Genomic DNA, 19,214 nt, shown 5'->3' with positions numbered 1-19,214 from the left:
AGGTAAAAGGCATCTGTTAACTTTTTAAGTTTGTTTGTACTGTATAACCAAACCTCTATCCATGCCACAATTAAGGATGGCATGTAATAATAAGTCATGAGGACTCGGTAGTCACCGAGGTTTATCATGTCTCATCCAGTCTCAGAGCTGTTCCCATAAGTAGAGGGATTTGCATATATCACCTGTCATGTAGTCTTTCTTGGTTTTTGTTTTGTTTAGCTTTTATTGTCTGTAGCCAAGATTTTCAGGAGGTCTTTCCCAGTCAAATTTGATCTTCATTAATGTTGAAGAGAATTAATAACTTTTTCTTTCCTGTGAAAACAAAGACACAACCTCCCCCCACCCAGCAACATATTTTCTGACTTCCATTTTGAAGTTGAGTCATTCTTAAAATATATAGGTTGGCTTAATTTATCAGTTTCCGTAATTCAGTGCCTCTTGGAAGCTATTGTTTTTTGTTCGTTAGCATTTAAAATTCACATTTGACAAAGCGACACACAGGATTCAGACACCCTGTGTATTTCCCATCTTTATATGACTTATTCTGTTTGTTTGTTTGTTTCTATGACTGGCTATACCCATTTTCTTTTCATTCTGTAGCATCTAAGCACATTTTTAAACATATTGTACCCTTGTAGAGGTTTCCTGTGTCTGGACCTGGCTTTACTAACCTTCTACAGTGTTCTCTGACCACGTGAGACAAATCTGCAACTGCCATGTCAGTTGCCACACAGGCTCACCTAGCACATAGCACTGGCACATGGTGCTGGTGCCTGGTGGTCGGTAACCATGCTTCTGTATGCTGCCACCGAGGACTAGCCCGCTGAGAGACGGCAGGACTAAGTCATCAGGCTCCTCGTCCAGAACTTCTCTTAGCTTTCTCAGGTCTACACTTGGATATTTGAGTCCCTGTGTTGGATGCCATATGTAGTAGTAATTTCTCATTGGCTATCAGCCCACAAATAACGACATGGAGACTTCTTATTAATTATGAAAACTGCTTGGCCTTAGCTTAGGCTTGTCCCACTAGCTCTTATAACTTAAATTAACCCATTTCTACTAATCTACATTCTGTTGTGTGGCTCATTATCTCATCTCACCATATTGCTCATGCTGCTTCCTTTACATCTAGCTGGCAACTCTGCCTTCTTCCCAGAATTCTCTTCCCAGAAGTCCCATCTGTACCTCCTGCCTAGCAATTGGCTGTTCAGCTTTTTATTACACCAATCACAGCAATACATTTTCACACAGTGAACAAATATCCCACGACACATTCTCTGACGTGAGTTCCCCGAGGTCAGAAAGCAGCTTCGTTTCTGCTTGTCAGGGTGGACTTGAGCATGAGGAGCTCCAGTGGACTCAGTCTTTTGGGCCTAGTATGGGAGGTGATTGCAAACCAACGGACTCCTACAAACAGCATTTAACATTCTACAGACCAGTCACAATTGGAGCTTGGCTATTATAGAAATTTAAATATTTCCTTTAAAAATAAACAAGACAACTTTTAAATGATATTTTATCCTTTATGCTGCCTTCATTAAATTATTATACATAGTCTTAAGAATAATTACAATAGAAAAACACACACCTAAATAAAGTTAATTTTTCTGTCTCTGCCCATGGTGATTAGTCATTTTATTATACAGTTTCTGAGTCCAGGGAAGCTTAACCAGAACTTTTCCTTTCTGGAAGACCTTAATTTTTGGCCTCTAATATTATTTCCTGTCACTTTCAGATGTGTTCATAATTACCTAAGTTCTCTGTTTTAGCTCTATCACCTAAATGTAAGGTGGTAATATTTATTCTCTTGGGTTTTATTTCTCCCAATGTTCACCTAAGTCTTCCTTTCTCTAATAAATGAATATATTTTAATTCATCTCTCTCTCCCTCCCCCCCTTTTTTTTGTTGTTGTTTTGTCTTTGTCTTGGGTTTGTTTTCATTTTTTGTTTTGTTTTGTAACAGGGTCTCACTATGTAGCTCTGGCTTACCTGGAACTCACTATGTAGACCAGGCTGATCTTGAACTCACAAAGATCCACCTGTCTGCCTTCGCTGGAATTAAAGGAGTATGCCACCACATTGGGCTTTTGTTTGCCTTTTGAATTTTTAACAAATCCTATCACAACAAATGGCCTGAATTTATTCTGCCTTTACATTAAAAAAAAAAAAAAAAAGGATGGAGTGGGATTACAGTGTGTGTTTCTGAGTAAGAAAAAATGTGTGTCTTCTGCACCCATTCCTGTTGCCTTGATGTCACATACAGGAAATAGCTAATATCTAATGTTTTAAGAATATTTTAATATTGGGGGCTGGAGAAATGGATGGCTCAACAGTTCAGAGCACTGGCTGCTCCTGAGAGGGCCTGAGTTCAGTTCCCAGCACCCACAGGGTGGGTAGCTTATAGCTATCTATTACTGTAGCCTCATGAGATCTGGTGCCCTCTTCTGGTGTGCAGATAGACGTGCATGCAGATAAAACACCTAGTCATAAATCAATCTGTTTTAAAAATTGTTTGTTATAGTTACTGGGATTTCAAGATTCTTCTTGCTCATTACATGTATTCACTCAGCAGAACCTCAGTACCTGCCATGTGCATGCTATTCTGAATATCATAGGATAGAAATAAATCCAGTGATGGAATAATTAAGATATTACCATGGATGTTGAAATTAATGTACTAACAAGTTTTAATGTTATTTTTGGTGTGGTGGTTATGAAGCATAGAGTGAAGGAGAGAGTTTTTCCCCCTGGACTTTTTTTTTTTCTTTTTGGTTTTTCGAGACAGGGTTTCTCTGTGTAGCTTTCGCCTTTCCTGGAACTCACTTGGTAGCCCAGGCTGGCCTTGAACTCACAAAGATCCGTCTGCCTCTGCCTCTGCCTCTCTGCCTCTGCCTCTGCCTCTCTGCCTCTCTGCCTCTGCCTCTGCCTCTCTGCCTCTGCCTCTCTGCCTCTGCCTCTCTGCCTCTGCCTCTGCCTCTCTGCCTCTGCCTCTCTGCCTCTCTGCCTCTGCCTCTCTGCCTCTCTGCCTCTGCCTCTCTGCCTCTCTGCCTCTGCCTCTCTGCCTCTCTGCCTCTGCCTCTCTGCCTCTCTGCCTCTGCCTCTCTGCCTCTCTGCCTCTGCCTCTCTGCCTCTCTGCCTCCGAGTGCTGGGATTAAAGGCGTGCGCCACCACCGCCCGGGTGTCCCTGGACTTTTTATGGCATTACTATTTAGTTGTTTGTGAGAATACACAAATTTACAAACATACATTTGGAGGACTGCAATAAAATTAGAAAATTGGATTGACATGGATTGCATGTGAGATGCAACTGTAAATATTTGCTTCTATAACAAAAAGTGGTGGAGATTCTGGAAATTAAAAAGTAAAGCCATAAAGAACTGGTTTAGAGAGATGACTCAGTGATTAAGAGCACATACTTTCTTATAGAAGACCAGAGTTTGATTCCCAGCACCCACACTGAGCTACTAACTGCCCATACCTCCAGCTTGAGAGGACCTGATGCCATCTGACATCTGATAATGCACACACTGTCGCTGTCTCTTCCTCTCTGTCTCACTCCCTCTCCTCTCCTCTTGCTAACCCAAGGCTGGAGAGAGAGATGGTTTAGTGTTGAAGATTGAAGAGTGCTTACTGCTCTTACACAGGACCTCGGCTTGGTTCCCAGCACCTACATGGTGGCTCACAATCACTTGTGACTCTGCCTTCTAGGGGATCTAATCCCTCTTCTGGCCTCCAAGCTACCATACACATGTGGTATTCATATGCTGATGTAGGCTAACACATAAATTTATAACTCTTTTATATGTAGATCAATGAGAAACAGTAGAACTTACTATCATGCCTTGAAGACATCATGATGAAAACATATGATGGGGGGCGGGGCATGGGCAGTCGTGGCTCACACCTTTAATCCCAACACTCAGGAGAAAGAAGCAGGTGGATCTCTGTGAGTTCAAGGCCAGCCTGGTGTACAGAGCGAGATCCAGGACAGTCAGAGATGTTGCACTGAGAAACCCTGTTGGGAAAAACAAACAGACAAAATGAAATAAGAAAGAAAGAAAACCTAGGATAAACTTGAAAATACATATAAACTGTGAGGCCAGAGAGCTGGATTCGTGCGCTTGGCTCTTCAGTGTCCACAGTGTGTGTGGAATTTTCTGTTCACTCGTTCGTAGATGTTGATACTTGTTCCCAGTGCACAAGGCATTTGAGAGAGTTAATGTGGCCAGTGTGCATGGGACAAACACTATATCCACAACAAATCACATCTCTTATTTCTTTAGTACAGAAGTCTTTGGCTGTACTTGAATACACGTTTTTCAAGTGTGCGTGTACACATGCATTCCAGAGCACAGCTGCCCAAGTAACACTGCTGTTGGCCGCTTCGTTTGGCAGTTGTGGGCAACTGGAATACTGACTAGGAGAAAAGGAGACAACGCTTTGTTTCCTAGTTAGGTGAGCAGTAGTGGGCTTCTTTCAGATGCCTGCTGAAATTGTTCACAGCCACCTAGAGGACTTGAGGGTTTAAAATACCCCAGGATGTTGTCACAGCTTAAGATAACGTTCATCTGTTTTCAATTTGTGTCTTACAATATTTTTTTTTCCTCCTGGCAAAAACAAAAAAAAAAAAAGCCGACAACTTTGTGTACATTTTTGTGGTCATGGGGAAAGGTAAGGACTTGAAGCTAGGTGACCAGATGTTAACTTATAATTGTTATCAGTTATATGGTCATAGCAAATTTTAATATATCCTTGACATCTCAGGGTTTTTTTTTCTTTTCAACATACACAGTAGAGGATTTGAGCCATATATACCGTCAGTTTTAACACCCCAAACTTGTAATATATTTTGTTATTTCTATGTCAGCTGTTACCAGTAATACCAAGTTGGGTTGCTTAAGAGTCTGTAGCTTCACAATGGGTAGAACACACATGGTTATCTGGGAGAAAGTTCCTGTCTGCACTGTTCCTCTGTGTGACAGTGTTAGCATTGTCTGGGGCCATATACCTGGCTCCCCCAGCCCTGACTGCTCTCTGGCGTCATCCTCATTTCTGCCAAGTCTTGGTAGATAAAGGTCATATCATTTTCCCAATCTCCAGTTTGTACATCTTATAGTTGGAGTGTTCCTTGGGATCAGGAAGGTCGGCACTCATTAAGGCTGCATCTGGGAACTCTTCAAGTCCTGCAGGTTAATTGTGTATCTAATCAAAGCACTTCTATAGGGCAGCCTTGCTAAGACATGCCTGCCTCACATGATGCAAAAATCCTTTAGAGCAATCTTTCTTGCATATTTATGTTGGGATGCAGTATATAAAATCTTCATGCTTGTGTATATTTGTTTCTATAATAATAGGGCTTGAAAATGTCTTTGGTTTTTCATTAGCAAATTTTACCGAAATCATCTGTTTCGTCAGATGCATCATTTCTGTGGTGTTATTAGTAGCTCTGTCAACTCTGCTGTTTGTCTCACTAAGGAAGTAATTTTTCAAAGATGGCCAAGTGTTGGAAAGAAACGATAAAACTCTGTGTCCTGTACCTAGCTCCTGCAGTCTCCCCATTAGCTGAGCAGTGAGTAGAGAGTCGGTGCTAAATCATTTGGCTGTTGTGATTCATTATTGCAATTTTATTTAGAAGTTCTGTTCAGAAATGGTACTTCAACATCTGCTCTACAAATTGTTAGAATCTGAGTTTAAAGTGTTTTTTTTCTCCTGCCTTTGCAAATTATCAAACATCGCATGATAAAGATAGTCCAAAACATCCTGCAAGGATTATGACTAGGTACAGTCCTGGCTTGAACAGAATGGCCAGTTAGTAACACACACTCCATTCTGTAGAAAGTTCTTAAGGGATGAACTTGTGTCTGAAAGACACAGCTAGGTATGGAGAGTTTGAGAAGCAGTAAGAAAGAAAAAAAAAAGAACAGCTAAAATGGACTTAAGAATTCTCAATTTGAGGGCTGGAGAGATGGCTCAGTGGCTAAGAGAACTGACTAATTTTCCTGGAGGTCCCAGGTTCAATTCCCAGCACCCATGACAGCTCACAACTGTCTGTAACTCCAGTTCTAGGGGACCTGGCACCCATGGCAAAACATCAATGCACATAAAAAAATAAATAAAACTGCTGTGGATTTCCACCCTATATTCTGAGACAAGGTCTCTCAGTGAACCTAGAGCTTGCTTTCAGGTAGACTGGCTGGCTACTTGTTTACACTCACTCCCTCATCCCCTATGAGCTACAGGATGAACTAGCCTTTATTTTAATTTTTAAAAAATTTGTTTTTTGTGTGTGGATAGATGTTTTTGCCTGCATGTATGTCTGTGTACCCATGAGACCTAAAGAGGACATTGGATCTCCTGGAACTGGAATTACAGATGGTTGTGAGCTGCCATATGGTTGCTAAGAAATGTACCTGGGTCTTCTGGAAGAGTAGCCAGTACTCTCCAGCCCCTAGCCTTGATCTAGAGATAGGGTCTTACTGTGTAGCTCTGACTGGCCTAGAACTAGCTGTGTAGACCAGACTGGCCCCAACTCCCTACTACTGGGATTAAAAGCCACCACATCTGGCTGAATTAGCATTCTTAAAGCAGTTGCCTGGCCAGTTACAATGTAAACTGTTAATTTCCCAGTCCAAGAATATGCCGCTTACCTGTGTCAGTCATCTTTGACTACCATGACATTGACAACATAACCTAGAAGGACCACACATTTCTTTCTTACGGTTTCAGAGGCTATTGAGTGCAAGGTCAGAGTGCCAACATGTTTGGTGGCTGAGGAGAATCTGCTCCTGGCTGCATTTTTCACCAGTTGCTCACATGCCGGCTGAAAGCAGTCTCATAGCTCATCTTATGAGGTCCCTAGCCCTAGACATCAATGAAACCATATTCCTTGCTGTCACTTAGGAGTGGGCTTCAACAGGAATCTAAGGTGGTTACAAGTATGACCTGGTTTTTAGCATCTGTGCCTATTTTAATCATAAAGAATTTTTTTCAAAAAGGCTTCTTCTATCTTTTTTGCATGAATATTCATATTCTCAATCCTTAAATTAAAATTACAATGGCAAATTTCTCAAAGTATAGAAAATGTTTATAATACACCTTTTAAAAGGATTTTTCACTAACTCGAAAAAATGTGTTCTAAGATTGGCATAGATAGTAAGAGTCAAAACTATAAATAACAAATAACAGTTGAAATACTGAATAGTGAACTAATACCAGAAGCAGGCTCATTCTAAATGTATTTTCCTTTTGTAACTCTGACTTAAGTTTTGTATTGCAACACAATTCACTACTCTTACATACTCCAAAAACACCAGAGGAAATAAACTGCCTTTATATGGATGGGTTCAGTACCTGTGGCAGTGGGTGATGGGAAGGCTGTAATTGAGGACAGCTGGAGGCCTCTACCACTAACACTGCTGCATTCACCATGTGAATAGATCCCAGAATAGCAAGGACATCACAACTGAAGGAACCTCAGTGGCAACATATCTCTACCACCCTAGGGGTCTCCACACCTTCACAGCAACTCAAAGAAGCACCCAGTTTCCTGACATCCACTTACCATGACTACCTACATAGCTAATGTAAAGGAGTACTCCCTCTGTGTCCCCACAGGTCACCAGTAATGACTACCTGCATGGCTAGTGTAAAGGAGTAGTCCCTCTGTGTCCTCACAGATCACCAGTAATGATACCTACATGACTGTGTAAAGGGAGTGAGTAGTCCCTCTGTGTCCTCATGGGTCATCAGTAATTGCAATTTGAATTTGTCTTTTCAAAAATAAGTTCTCTCTCTATTGTAAAATAAGTTATCTGTCTATTGTAAATTGTCTAGAACTTTTTGTTTTTATTCTTATTTATATGTATATGTGTGCCTTGTATATGCATGTGCCTGTGGAGGCCAGAAGAGGGCATTGGATCCCCAGGAGCTGGCATTAGGGGAGGTTTCTCTGTAGCTTTGGAGCCTGTCCTGGAACTCGCTCTGTAGACCAGGCTGGCCTCTATCTCACAGAGACCTGCCTGCCTTTGCCTCCCAAGTGCTGAGATTAAAGGTGTGAGCCACCACCACCCAGCTGAATTTTTTATGTTTAGGTATGAAAACCTAAGATTGCAAACATTAAATGCAGAGGAAATTCAGGGCCAAGGATAGGGCTCATCAGTCAGTACAGTACTTGTGTAGCATGTGGACATCATGAGTTCAGTTCCTAGCACCACTTGAGAAGGGGAAAAGGTTGACCCTAACCCAACAGCTGTCCATTCAAAACATGAAGGAAAGGGTAAAAAGGTATTTATATGAGTTGGGTAGTGTGAAGTTTTCCTCCTTAAACACAAAATACCAAAGTACAGTCAGACTAGCAAGCTGAAAAGCTGGAGATATGCTTTGAGAGTACTTATGTGTGTCTTTTTTCTCCCCATACACCCTGTAAGAAGATGCTAAAAAACTGTTTCCATTTACATATTTGACTTCTTTGGTTGATTCTGATCTAAGGTTAAAAAGAGAAACTCAAATTAGTTGCTGGTTGAAGAATCTCCTTATGATTTCTACAAGTTCAAATCGAATTAAGTTAGCATTTAGAGTTCCATTGTCCCATGGGTTACCCTACTCATTTCATTTATCTTTATCTTTCTAATTCATTTGTGTAAAATACAGTCTTTATATATTCACTTTAAAAAGACTTTTAAAATTACTTTTCTAACATTACTGGGGTTTGAATCTAGGGCCCTCTCGGTAGCTGGAAGCCTTTCTCTGTCTCGCCCTGCCCTGCTGTCCCACATCTACTTATAAAATAATCATTCAGAGGCTTAGTATTAATTACAAACTGTTTGGTCTATGGCTCAGGCTTCTTACCAGCTAGCTCTTACACCTTAAATCCACCCATTTCTATTAATCTGTGTATCGCCACATGTCTTGTGGCTTTAACCTGTGTTCCATCACATCTTGTTTCTCCAGTAGCTCACAGCATCTCCCCAACTCAGCCTTTCTTCTCCCTGTCTCTCTGCTTGGATTTCCCACCTGGCTATAACCTGTCTTGCCATAGGCCAAAGCAGCTTCCTTATTTACTAATGATAGCAACACATATGCACAGCATACAGAAAGACTATCCCACAGCACCTCTCCATGATAGGCAGATGCTCTACCACAGAGATATATCCACAGCTCCTTTTATTTTGAGATGGTGGTCTTGCTAAGTTGCTTAGGCTGGCCTTCAACTCCAAGTAGCTGGGACTACAGGCCTTGTATTAAAGGTAGTTGAAATGTACAATAGTAGTTTTTTGAAGTATCTCATAAGTTCTATAACTTTAAATTCAGATATTTACATTCTTCTTATAGATGAGTCTGTTACTTTGGAAGAGCATCCTCTCTGAGGCCTGTAAACTACCAGTTACCCCTCTGTCTCTTCATGTAATTCATCTAGGATCCACAGGCTCTAGTTACCCCTCTGTCTCTTCATGTAAATTCGTCTAGAATCCACAGACCCCTGTCACCCCTCTGTCTCCCTTGATGGAATCCGTCTAGAATCCACAGACCCCAGTCCCCCCCTCTGTCTCCCTTGATGGAATCCGTCTAGAATCCACAGACCCCAGTCCCCCCCTCTGTCTTTCTTGATGGAATCTGTCTAGAATCCACAGACCCCTGTCACCCCTCTGTCTCCCTTAAAGGAATCCGTCTAGAAGCCACAGACTCTTACTAGGAAGAGGCTCTTAAGTGACAGCTGGTCTAGCCTCTTAGTACAGAGTTGAAACCTTTTCAAGGAATAATGCCAACAGGTTGTGCTTAAGTGAATTGTTGTTTTTCTTTTTTGATTTTTCAAGACAAGAGTTTTTCTGTGTAACCCTGGCTGTCCTGGAACTTGCTTTGTAGACCGGGCTGACTTCGAACTCATAGAGGTTCCCCTGCCTCTCTCTCCTGAGTGCTGCAATTAAAAATGTGTGTCACCACCACCTGGCTATGAATTTTTTAAAAAGAGATCTTCCTGGGTGAGAACTCAGTTTGTATCCAGTTTTAGCACCAATGTGGGGTGTCTGACCAATTAGCGAGTAGCCAGGAAGTTGTTCTGCAAGTAGTTGACACAGTTGGGGGGGGGCAGGGCTTGAAGAAAGGAAGTGCCCATCCTGGGGATTTCGGAGAAAATACTGCTGTGGGAAGGAAGCAGAATAAAACCTGCTCTCCATGTTCAGTTCCCTTACTCTCCCTGGCCCTGTAGTAGGCAGTTGTGAAGAAGCCCAGCATTTCTGGGGTGCTCATTCTAATGGTATGGTCTCACTGTGGATGCATACAGTTCATTGTAACAATCCGAGAATCTGAGTGCTGACATACTTAGAACCGACAAGCTCCTAGCCATAGATACTTATTTGCTATTCAGCCACACTGGCCCATTTCTGAAGATCCTCTATGAGTCTGAGCTTTTAGTCGATGGAAAAGGAGGAATGCAGAATGAGAATGATGTCAGCCTTCCTGGATTTGGTCCCCTCTCTCTACTGTTACCTCCCTGCTCATTTGTTCTATGGTGGTATTAGTTTCAAACCCAGGTACTTACTGTGTTAACCAGTTAATACACAAACACTTTGTCAAAAGAGTTAAGAAACTTCAAAGATGCAGAGCTTCATAATTATACTACTTAAAAGTCAGGCTCAGTAACAAGATGTACTTATTTCTAGGGATGCATGCCCATATTGATTCTCTGGCTTTTAATTTGTTTGGATTCTCATCTAAGTATCAGCATCTCAAAGAGCTCCTTAAAGCTTTCTGTCAAAGCAGATTAATCATGTCTCTGTTGATAGAGGTTTAATAAAGCTCTGATTGTGTTTATTGTGCTTGCCTAGGAATTTTGACTTAATGGCTGGTGTAGCATTTTATTTGTATCAGGGAAACACTGATCTATTTTAACCAAATAATAGATCCAAATGAGATAGGCTTTGATAAAATAGAGCAAGAATTGAAATACTTAAATACTCATTTATAGGCAGTGAGTAAATAATCGTGGTACATCCACACAATAGAAGTACTGTATAGTCAGTCATTACAAAGAATAAGACAGACTTCTCTGTGATAGCATTAGGAAGAAAAAATCAAATCACAGAAGAATGCAATGCAGTCCTATTGGTGTGTGTGACAGAAGCAGCCACAAATGAACTCGGGGAAAGCAAACACACTGTCACAGACATAGACACAGAGACTCTCCAAGGACCCGCAAGCATCTGGGATCACCTGGGAAAGGGGCATGCTGGGTGGCAGAGGAGTACAGCAGTGTTTTCTGCACTGCTGGAATTTTTGGAGCGGTTACATTATTCTATACATTTAAAGGGAGTTCTTCCCTGGAGAAAATGATTCATATAAAGAAAGTGATCATTTGAGACCAGCTAAAATTGAGAAAATACTTTATATTTTCACTTTTGAAGCCAGACTTAAAGAAAGGCATGATTTTATAGATCAAAAAAGTTGAATTTTCAGGTTTTGTATTTGTTCATATTTATGTGCAGCTTTTCTAAGACACAGTTTAAAAAGTGAGACAATATCTAAACTCGTAGATTGATAGAAGTATGGTTGCAAAGCTGATAGCACACTTAGCAGTCTTACCACTAACGTGAATGTTTATTTAACCTTAAAGCTCTGTCTCCTGGTCAGGTTCTTAGGTAGTAATGGGTGAGAGATGCTGGTTCTCTGTAAACTGTGTAGTAATGGGTGAGACAAGTAATCATTTGAAGGAGGAAAGTTGAGTCCCAGTATAAACAACATAGATGTAGCCACAAGCTTATCACCTTAGGAAGGAGACAGACAAAAGGCATTTTCTTCAGTAGGGCACTGTTTTAACAACAGCAAAAATCAGGGTGCATGAAGACTGTTTTGGATTTAAGAAATTTGCAAGACACAGTAACCAATTATATTAATCTTGATTCTTGTAAACAGTTTTTTAGGAACAACCATAAAATCAGAATATTGACACCAACATCAGATTATAAGTTCTGATTTGTTAGATTTGATAATAACTTGGAAGTCTGAAAGAAAATGCCATCTGTGGAATGTGTGGAAGTGAGTTGTCAGTGTCTGAGTTTGCTTTAGAATACTTAGGAGGTGGGGAGGAGATGTCGTCAAAAGAGATGAGTCTGGAACAGTGTCGCATAAGCTAGTGACTATTAAATATGAGAAAGGGATGCATGGCTGTTTAATATTTCTCTAAACTACAGAATCATTTTGTAGTTGAAACTAGAACAAGAATCTGGAAGAAGAATTTAAATAGCATCCTGTATTGTGAGGTGTATGGAGCTAAGAGAGGCTGTGCTTGAGTCTCTGGAAGAAATAGCGCATTAGATGACAAAATGGGTAGCCTTCAATGTCTTGAACTGGCTCTTCATAGTAGTCTTCTAAAGTACTGGATCCTCCTAGGAATGCATGTGTGTAAGGATACATGTGTACACATAGTACTCTTCTAATGTACTGAGGTACTAGATCTTTCTGGGAATGCATGTACATGTAAGGATACACATGTTCTCTCTCTCTCTCTCTCTCTCTCTCTCTCTCTCTCTCTCTCTCTCTCTCTCTCTCTCTCTCTCTCTCTTTCTCTCTCTCTCTCTGGCTTTGGTACCTCTACGCACTAAGAAGTTTGACCAGTATTAAATCTGCCTGGCGTCCTGACTATAGTGCATTTCCTGGAGCCAGCAAAGTCCTGGACAGACCAAAACAAGTTGGTCACCATTGCTTGGGAAATTCCAGAGGGTTTGCTGTAGGCCCCACTGAATCCTCATCTTAAAGAAAATAAAAACACTATGCATTATGGATTAGACAACTCTCAGGTGACTTACACCAGCACTTCACAGTTGTGGTTTTAGTCCTCCCTAGGAAATACATCGAATAGCACACATGCCTGTGGTGAAATGTCAGGGTCTGACTGTCTTAGTTTGTTCCTGCTGCTGTGATAAAATGACCTGAGAAATGCAGCATAGGTGAGAACGGGTTTCATTTACCCCACAGTTGCAGGGTACAGTCCATCATCGTGAGGTCAGGACAGCTCGTGCAGAATGAATGCATGCGTGCGTGCCCATGCTCAACTGCTCTCTCCATCGCACCAGTCCAGGTCCCAGCTGATGAGAATGAGGCCACCCACATTCAGAGCATATCATACAATGGTACCGTAACATGTGGGAGCCCTTTCAGTTCATTAACCCAGCCCCCGTTCTGTGCATTACCACCTTGCCTCTGCTTCCTTCTGTCATGGTTCAGTCCAAACTGGATACTATCGTGTTTCTCACTGTCTACCTGAGTCAAGTTACCAGTGCCACCAGTTCTTAAAAGCTTCAAATGCCTGAACTCCATTTGTTTCTTTTCTTTTTACAGCCAACTTATTTCAGGCATCCTCTCATTTTTACCTGGTCAGTTACAGAGCCTTCTCATTTCTAAATGTTTCAACCGTTTATAAACAGCATATCACCACTTTTGAAGCATCATAATTTTACTCAAAGAATTTCTTAAAAATCTGAAAAGTAGGAAACTGACTTGTCTTGTATTTTGACTATTTACATAAACTATTAAAATAAGTGTATAAGCCGGGTGGTGGTGGTGCACGCCTTTAATCCCAGCACTCGGGAGGCAGAGGCAGGTGGATCTCTGTGAGTTCGAGGCCAGCCTGGTCTACAGAGCGAGTTCCAGGAAAGGTGCAAAGCTACACAGAGAAACCCTGTCTCGGGAAAAAAAAAAGTATATTGTCATTTGGAGATTTGTTCAATTTTGGAAATGGGAAGTATTAAATCAACTATGAACAAATAAAGTTGTGTAAAGGGCATTATAAAAAAGGAAAATCTTTTTTGCTTTTGCTCATAGTCAATTCAATTGCCACCATTCCCACAAAATATTAAATGTCAGCTTTGCCAAATAACAGCTTTGCTGGCTGACTGAGCAGCCATCCATAGCAGTATGTCTCTGGAGGGAGCTTGCCATCAGGAGCCGTGTACAGTGGGCATCCTGTGGAGATACTGGAAGCCCCAGGGAATGGATGAGGTCTACTGTCTTTTTGGTTTCTACTAGAGCCTCTTCAAATAGTTCTTCAGGGACGCTTCTCAGTTTTTCCCAGTAAAGTTTGAAAATTATTAGATTCCTATGTTTTCAGTTACTGGGAATATGACCCTTACTTAGCATAAATAAGAGTGGTTCATGCTGGAAAGGAAGAGAGAAGCAGCACAGGGCTTGCAGGGTAGAGCTTGATTATTGAAGCCCTTGAGGCCCAGTGAGGGACATAGATGAGGTCTGTTAGCTATTCCGTGCTGCTATAAATGGATGCCGAGGAATGTCTAAAGAAAAGCGTGTTTGGTTTGTAACTCTGTGACTGGAAGATCCAGATGGCATGATGCCAGCGTCTGGCAAGGGCCCCTTGCTGTGTCATGCAGGAGTGAGTGAGTGTGTGTGACAGGGAAGGGAAGGAGTCCAGGAGGAGAGGTCATGTAGGAGGAGAACAAGAGAGCAAGCCAAACTAGGACTTGCTTCGCAAAGCTCCCTTTTTAATTCCAGCCCAGTGCCTCCAGAGCCCTAACTCACCTCCTGGAGAAAAGCAGTCCCTCACTTGAAGGCCCTAGCACCTGCACGCTGTCACTGTGGTGACAGGAGTTTGATGTGGACAGACCAGAATCAAGCCTTGCAGATAACGCTGGAGATGGACTTCTCTCTCTAGAAGGGGGATCATCCCTTGTGTAGTTATAAGCTGAGTGGGGACCAGGGCCATCTTTACAAAACCAAACCTGAAGAGGTGCTGTGCTCTTTGTCTTTTTCAGTCTACTCCATTACACCTGGCAGCAGGCTACAACAGAGTTCGGATAGTTCAGCTGCTTCTACAGCATGGTGCTGATGTCCATGCAAAAGACAAAGGGTAGGTGCAGCCATTTCTGCCTTTTGAGGATTTCATGGATGGACGGACGATTATGCTGTTTTCATCATTTGATAGTCTGAAGGTTTTATTTAGCTCATTAAGAATGTTCATTGGGGCTAGAGAGACTGGGGTTTCATTCCTAGCACCCAGAGGGCTGCTCACGCCTGTGTCTGGCTCCCATTTCACAGGATTCAGTGCCCTCTTCTGGCATCTGTGGACACCAGGTACATAAACATGCGATACAGACATACATGTAGGGCAAACACCATAAAAGTAGAATAATAATGAATTTAAAATAATGTTCTCTGGTTTGATCTCAGACCATACTTTATGTATGTACTATAGACTTCTCACAATCATTTGTTAGACCAATTTAATTTTATTGCGATTCTATTTGAAATTATTTTTCACAGTTATCATTTTCATTTCTTAAATTGCATTTCAGAAAGATTTAAAAATACTGAAAATTGTGATTATTTAGTATAGTAGCTATTAAGAGAATTTCCTCTTATTAATAAACTATAATAATGAGTAAATGATTTTTTAATTTAGTTGTTTTTTTAATCCACTTAAACTAATTCAATCTAGATGGTCTTTATAAACATTGGTACAGGAAGTAATGGATAGGAAACAAGAAATGTGTCATTTTCTTTATGAATTGATAAATATTGGAAGCTTACCAATTTCCTTCTAGTTTCCAATGATCTGTGGACATTTGTTTTTCTGTCCTATATGAAAAGCTAACATTTCTCATTATCTGGCCTTAAGATGTCAAGGATATTGACCCTACCCAGGTGAGGCAGATCATGTTGGGCTTCTGTGATTGACAGCGTAAAGAAGGAATGCCCTAGAGGGAGACTTCTTTCATTCAGCTCACATTCCTGTCCGAAAGCATAGAAATGAACTTGGTTCTGGAGACAATTACAAGAAGGAGACTCCATCCATTTCATATCTGCCCCTTTCCCTGCTGTCTGTCTTTTGTTGTCAAGTTTTGTATCTCCTATGAATCGTGTGTCCCAGGAGAGAAGGGCACAAGTGCCTGGAGCCCCTGTGTACCTGTTTTCTTGTGCGTATCTGAAAACAGATCGGTGAAGAACAGGCAGTCGTCCAGAAGCACACAGCAGGAGAGGGGCCTCTAACCTCACTTAGAAAGGGTACTCTCATAGGGAAGTTTGGGTATTTAATTCTTATTCTGGAAAGTATTACAAAAGTGGATTAAAGTAGCCAGTCACTGTGCCTGTTACATACTGATATTTGTTTGTTAATGCATTGGTCTTTCCTTTAATTCTTCTGATGGGTAGTTTTTATTATTCTCATGGATCATGCATAAAGACCACAAGATAAATACTAAAGGCGTGATAGAAGCTGTGCTTTGAGTTCTTTCCATAAATTCTTTAAAAATATAATTTATTAGATTTTTTTTAGCAGTTCACAACAAAATGACTGTTTGGAATTTCAGTGTTTTAATTTCTTCTTTTTGTCTAGTGGACTCGTACCTCTTCATAATGCATGCTCATATGGACACTATGAGGTCACAGAACTGCTGTTAAAGGTAAGAGAAAACCAAAATATGGAGTAGTATTGGCTTGATTTTTGGTGTTTTAGCTTGTTGATACAGTAAGATAATGTATAAAAATATTTCCACTGCTTAGAAACTTTGAACATTCAACTAAAACTTTTTTTAAAGCTGGATTTAAAACAATTATATATTGAAAGTTATAGCTGACGTTTTCAGTGAAATGCTTTTTCTGGGTTTGCTCCCCTCATGGAGATGGTTACTAATGTCGGGCTTTTCTGATGCAGCATGGAGCTTGTGTCAACGCTATGGATCTGTGGCAGTTCACCCCACTCCATGAAGCTGCTTCCAAGAACCGTGTAGAAGTCTGTTCTCTGTTACTTAGCCACGGTGCTGATCCGACCTTGGTCAACTGCCACGGCAAAAGTGCTGTCGATATGGCCCCAACTCCAGAGCTCCGGGAAAGACTGACTTGTGAGTGTTGGTGTGCCCAGTGTAGCTATCCATAGTGAGAATATCTCAGTGCTTCATTGCCCCAGCTGTTTTCCATCTAAACGACATTCTCCTCTTCTTACATGTGTACTAGTTGATCATAGTCATTTCTAATCATATGCCTTGCTTCATGTATTCCACAAGAGCCTTTAACACACACACGTTATACATACACCACATACACTATACATAATACATACATATGTACATACATACACTTTTGGTGTTTTTTGTTTGTTTGGTTGGTTGATTGGTTGGTTGGTTGGTTTTTGGTTTTCGAGACAGTTTCTCTGTGTAGCTTTGCGCCTTTCCTGGAACTCACTCTGTAGCCCAGGCTGGCCTCGAACTCACAGAGATCCGCCGGCCTCTGCCTCCCGAGTGCTGGGGTTAAAGGCGTGCACCACCACCGCCCATCGAAGATGGGATTTTTAAAGCCCGATTCTAGTTAGTTTGTCAAGGCTCCTGTTTTTGTTTTATGTTTTGTTTTGTTTTGTGGTGTTTTACTTTGGGGTCTTGGGGGTTTTGTTTTGACAACTAAAGGGTAAGGTCCATCAACAACTATTTACTGAACATAGTTTTCCTATGTGACAGACATTAGAAATACAGCAGTATACAAACCAAAACAAAAGGCTCTGGGCTCACAGAACTTACATTTTTCTGCCACTGGTAATTAAAGGTGATGCTGAACATTAACTCTCCATCTCCAGAAAGTTGCACAGTCATGTTTTTATTCACATGTGAGTGTTATGTCCCAGACTTAAGTGATTTGATGGATATAATCTTCATAAATATTAATGTGTATTATATGTGTGTGTGTGTGTGTGTGTGTGTGTGTGTGTGTGTGTGTGTGTGTATAAAGGAAACTGCAAGTAGTTTTAGGTATGCAGAAAGTTTATGTAGCTAGCAAAGAGAATTCTCACCTAGAGCATATGTAGGTTCCTGTGTTACTGACTTTTTACATTAGTGTGGCCCATTTGTCACAGTTAATAATAACCCAGCGTGGATACATGGTTAACTGAAGGCTGCACTAACTAGATGTCCTTGGTTTTGCCTAGGGTCCCCTTTCCATTGGGTTCTCCTTCAGGTTGTCACACTGTGTGTCATGTTTCAGCCAGACTGACATGTATGTAGTTCTCCGTGTGGGCATTGGAGATTTGAAGCAGGCTAGGTATCTCCCACCTAACTTCAGCTGCCCAGTAGTCTGCCGTCATCCTTGTATAGAGGAGACTAAGTCAGAAACCATGTAAGAGTCTTTCCTAGGTGCCACCTCAGGGAAAAGAGTGCGCGCAATGACATTTATCGTGAAGCAGCATTTCAGCTAGGTTTTATGAAAAGAGTCAGTTTCCTAAAATTTAATCAGATATCGTGTAGTCAGAGTAGGTTGGATTTTCATCAAGTGTAAGCCCAGTTATGACTGGGGAACACCTTTGTTGTCCCCTTGTAGAACTCCACCCCCACTCACCCACCCACCCACTCACCCACTCACTTACCCACCCACCCACCCACTCACTCACCCACCCACCCACTCACTCACCTACCCACCCACTCACCCACCCACACTCACCCACCCACCCACCCACTCACTCACCTACCCACCCACCCACCCACTCACTCACTCAGTCACCCACCCACTCACCCACCCACTCACTCACTCACTTACTCACCCACCCACTCACCCACCCACTCACTCACTCACCCACTCACTCACCCACTCACTCACCCACTCACTCACTCACTCACCCACTCACTCACTCACTCACCCACCCACTCACTCACTCACCCACTCACTCACTCACCCACTCACTCACCCACTCACTCACTCACCCACTCACTCACCCACTCACTCACCCACTCACTCACCCACTCACCCACTCACTCACTCACCCACTCACTCACCCACCCACCCACTCACTCACTCACTCACTCACTCACCCCACCCACCCACTCACTCACTCACTCACTCACTCACTCATTCTTGCCATGCTGTAGTGGATTATATAGTAATTTTCTATGTATTCCAGCTTCCTTAGAAAAATGTAAGCTTGTAGGAAAAGGGCAACCTTTGGACACCTGTGCTATCCCTGGTATCTTAAGTGAGGCCTCTGGGTCATGTCTCTGTCTAACCCCAGCCTAGTGTAGGGCTTGTGTGTGCTGTATGTTCAGTAACTTCAGCCAACTGAATTTGACTCTTCTCAAAGTTGATAATTCTGTTTTCTAATTTACTTTTTTTAGTTTATGTGATGGCTCATATTTATTCCTGTGTCATCATTGTCCCTTTAGTCCACTCTTATTAGAAGTCTAGACAGTCTTTTATTAGGTTGTCTTAGTCTATTGTAGACCTCAACGTTCACCT

General features: G+C 41.7%; 1 protein-coding gene across 1 annotated transcript in view; it reads left to right on the top strand.

The window, feature by feature from the left end:
- Tnks (tankyrase) overlaps positions 1–19,214 on the top strand; it is a 149,997-nt gene that overhangs the window by 84,178 nt on the left and 46,605 nt on the right. Inside the window, exons 6-8 of the mRNA XM_036209298.1 lie at positions 14,759–14,853; positions 16,339–16,405; positions 16,657–16,843. Of these exons, the coding sequence (XP_036065191.1) occupies positions 14,759–14,853; positions 16,339–16,405; positions 16,657–16,843 (349 nt within the window). The remainder of the gene's footprint in view (positions 1–14,758; positions 14,854–16,338; positions 16,406–16,656; positions 16,844–19,214) is intronic.

The sequence above is a fragment of the Onychomys torridus genome, chromosome 17 (genome assembly GCF_903995425.1).
Source record: "Onychomys torridus chromosome 17, mOncTor1.1, whole genome shotgun sequence".
Classification (NCBI taxonomy): domain Eukaryota; kingdom Metazoa; phylum Chordata; class Mammalia; order Rodentia; family Cricetidae; genus Onychomys; species Onychomys torridus.
This window is presented reverse-complemented; position numbering and strand designations above follow the sequence as displayed.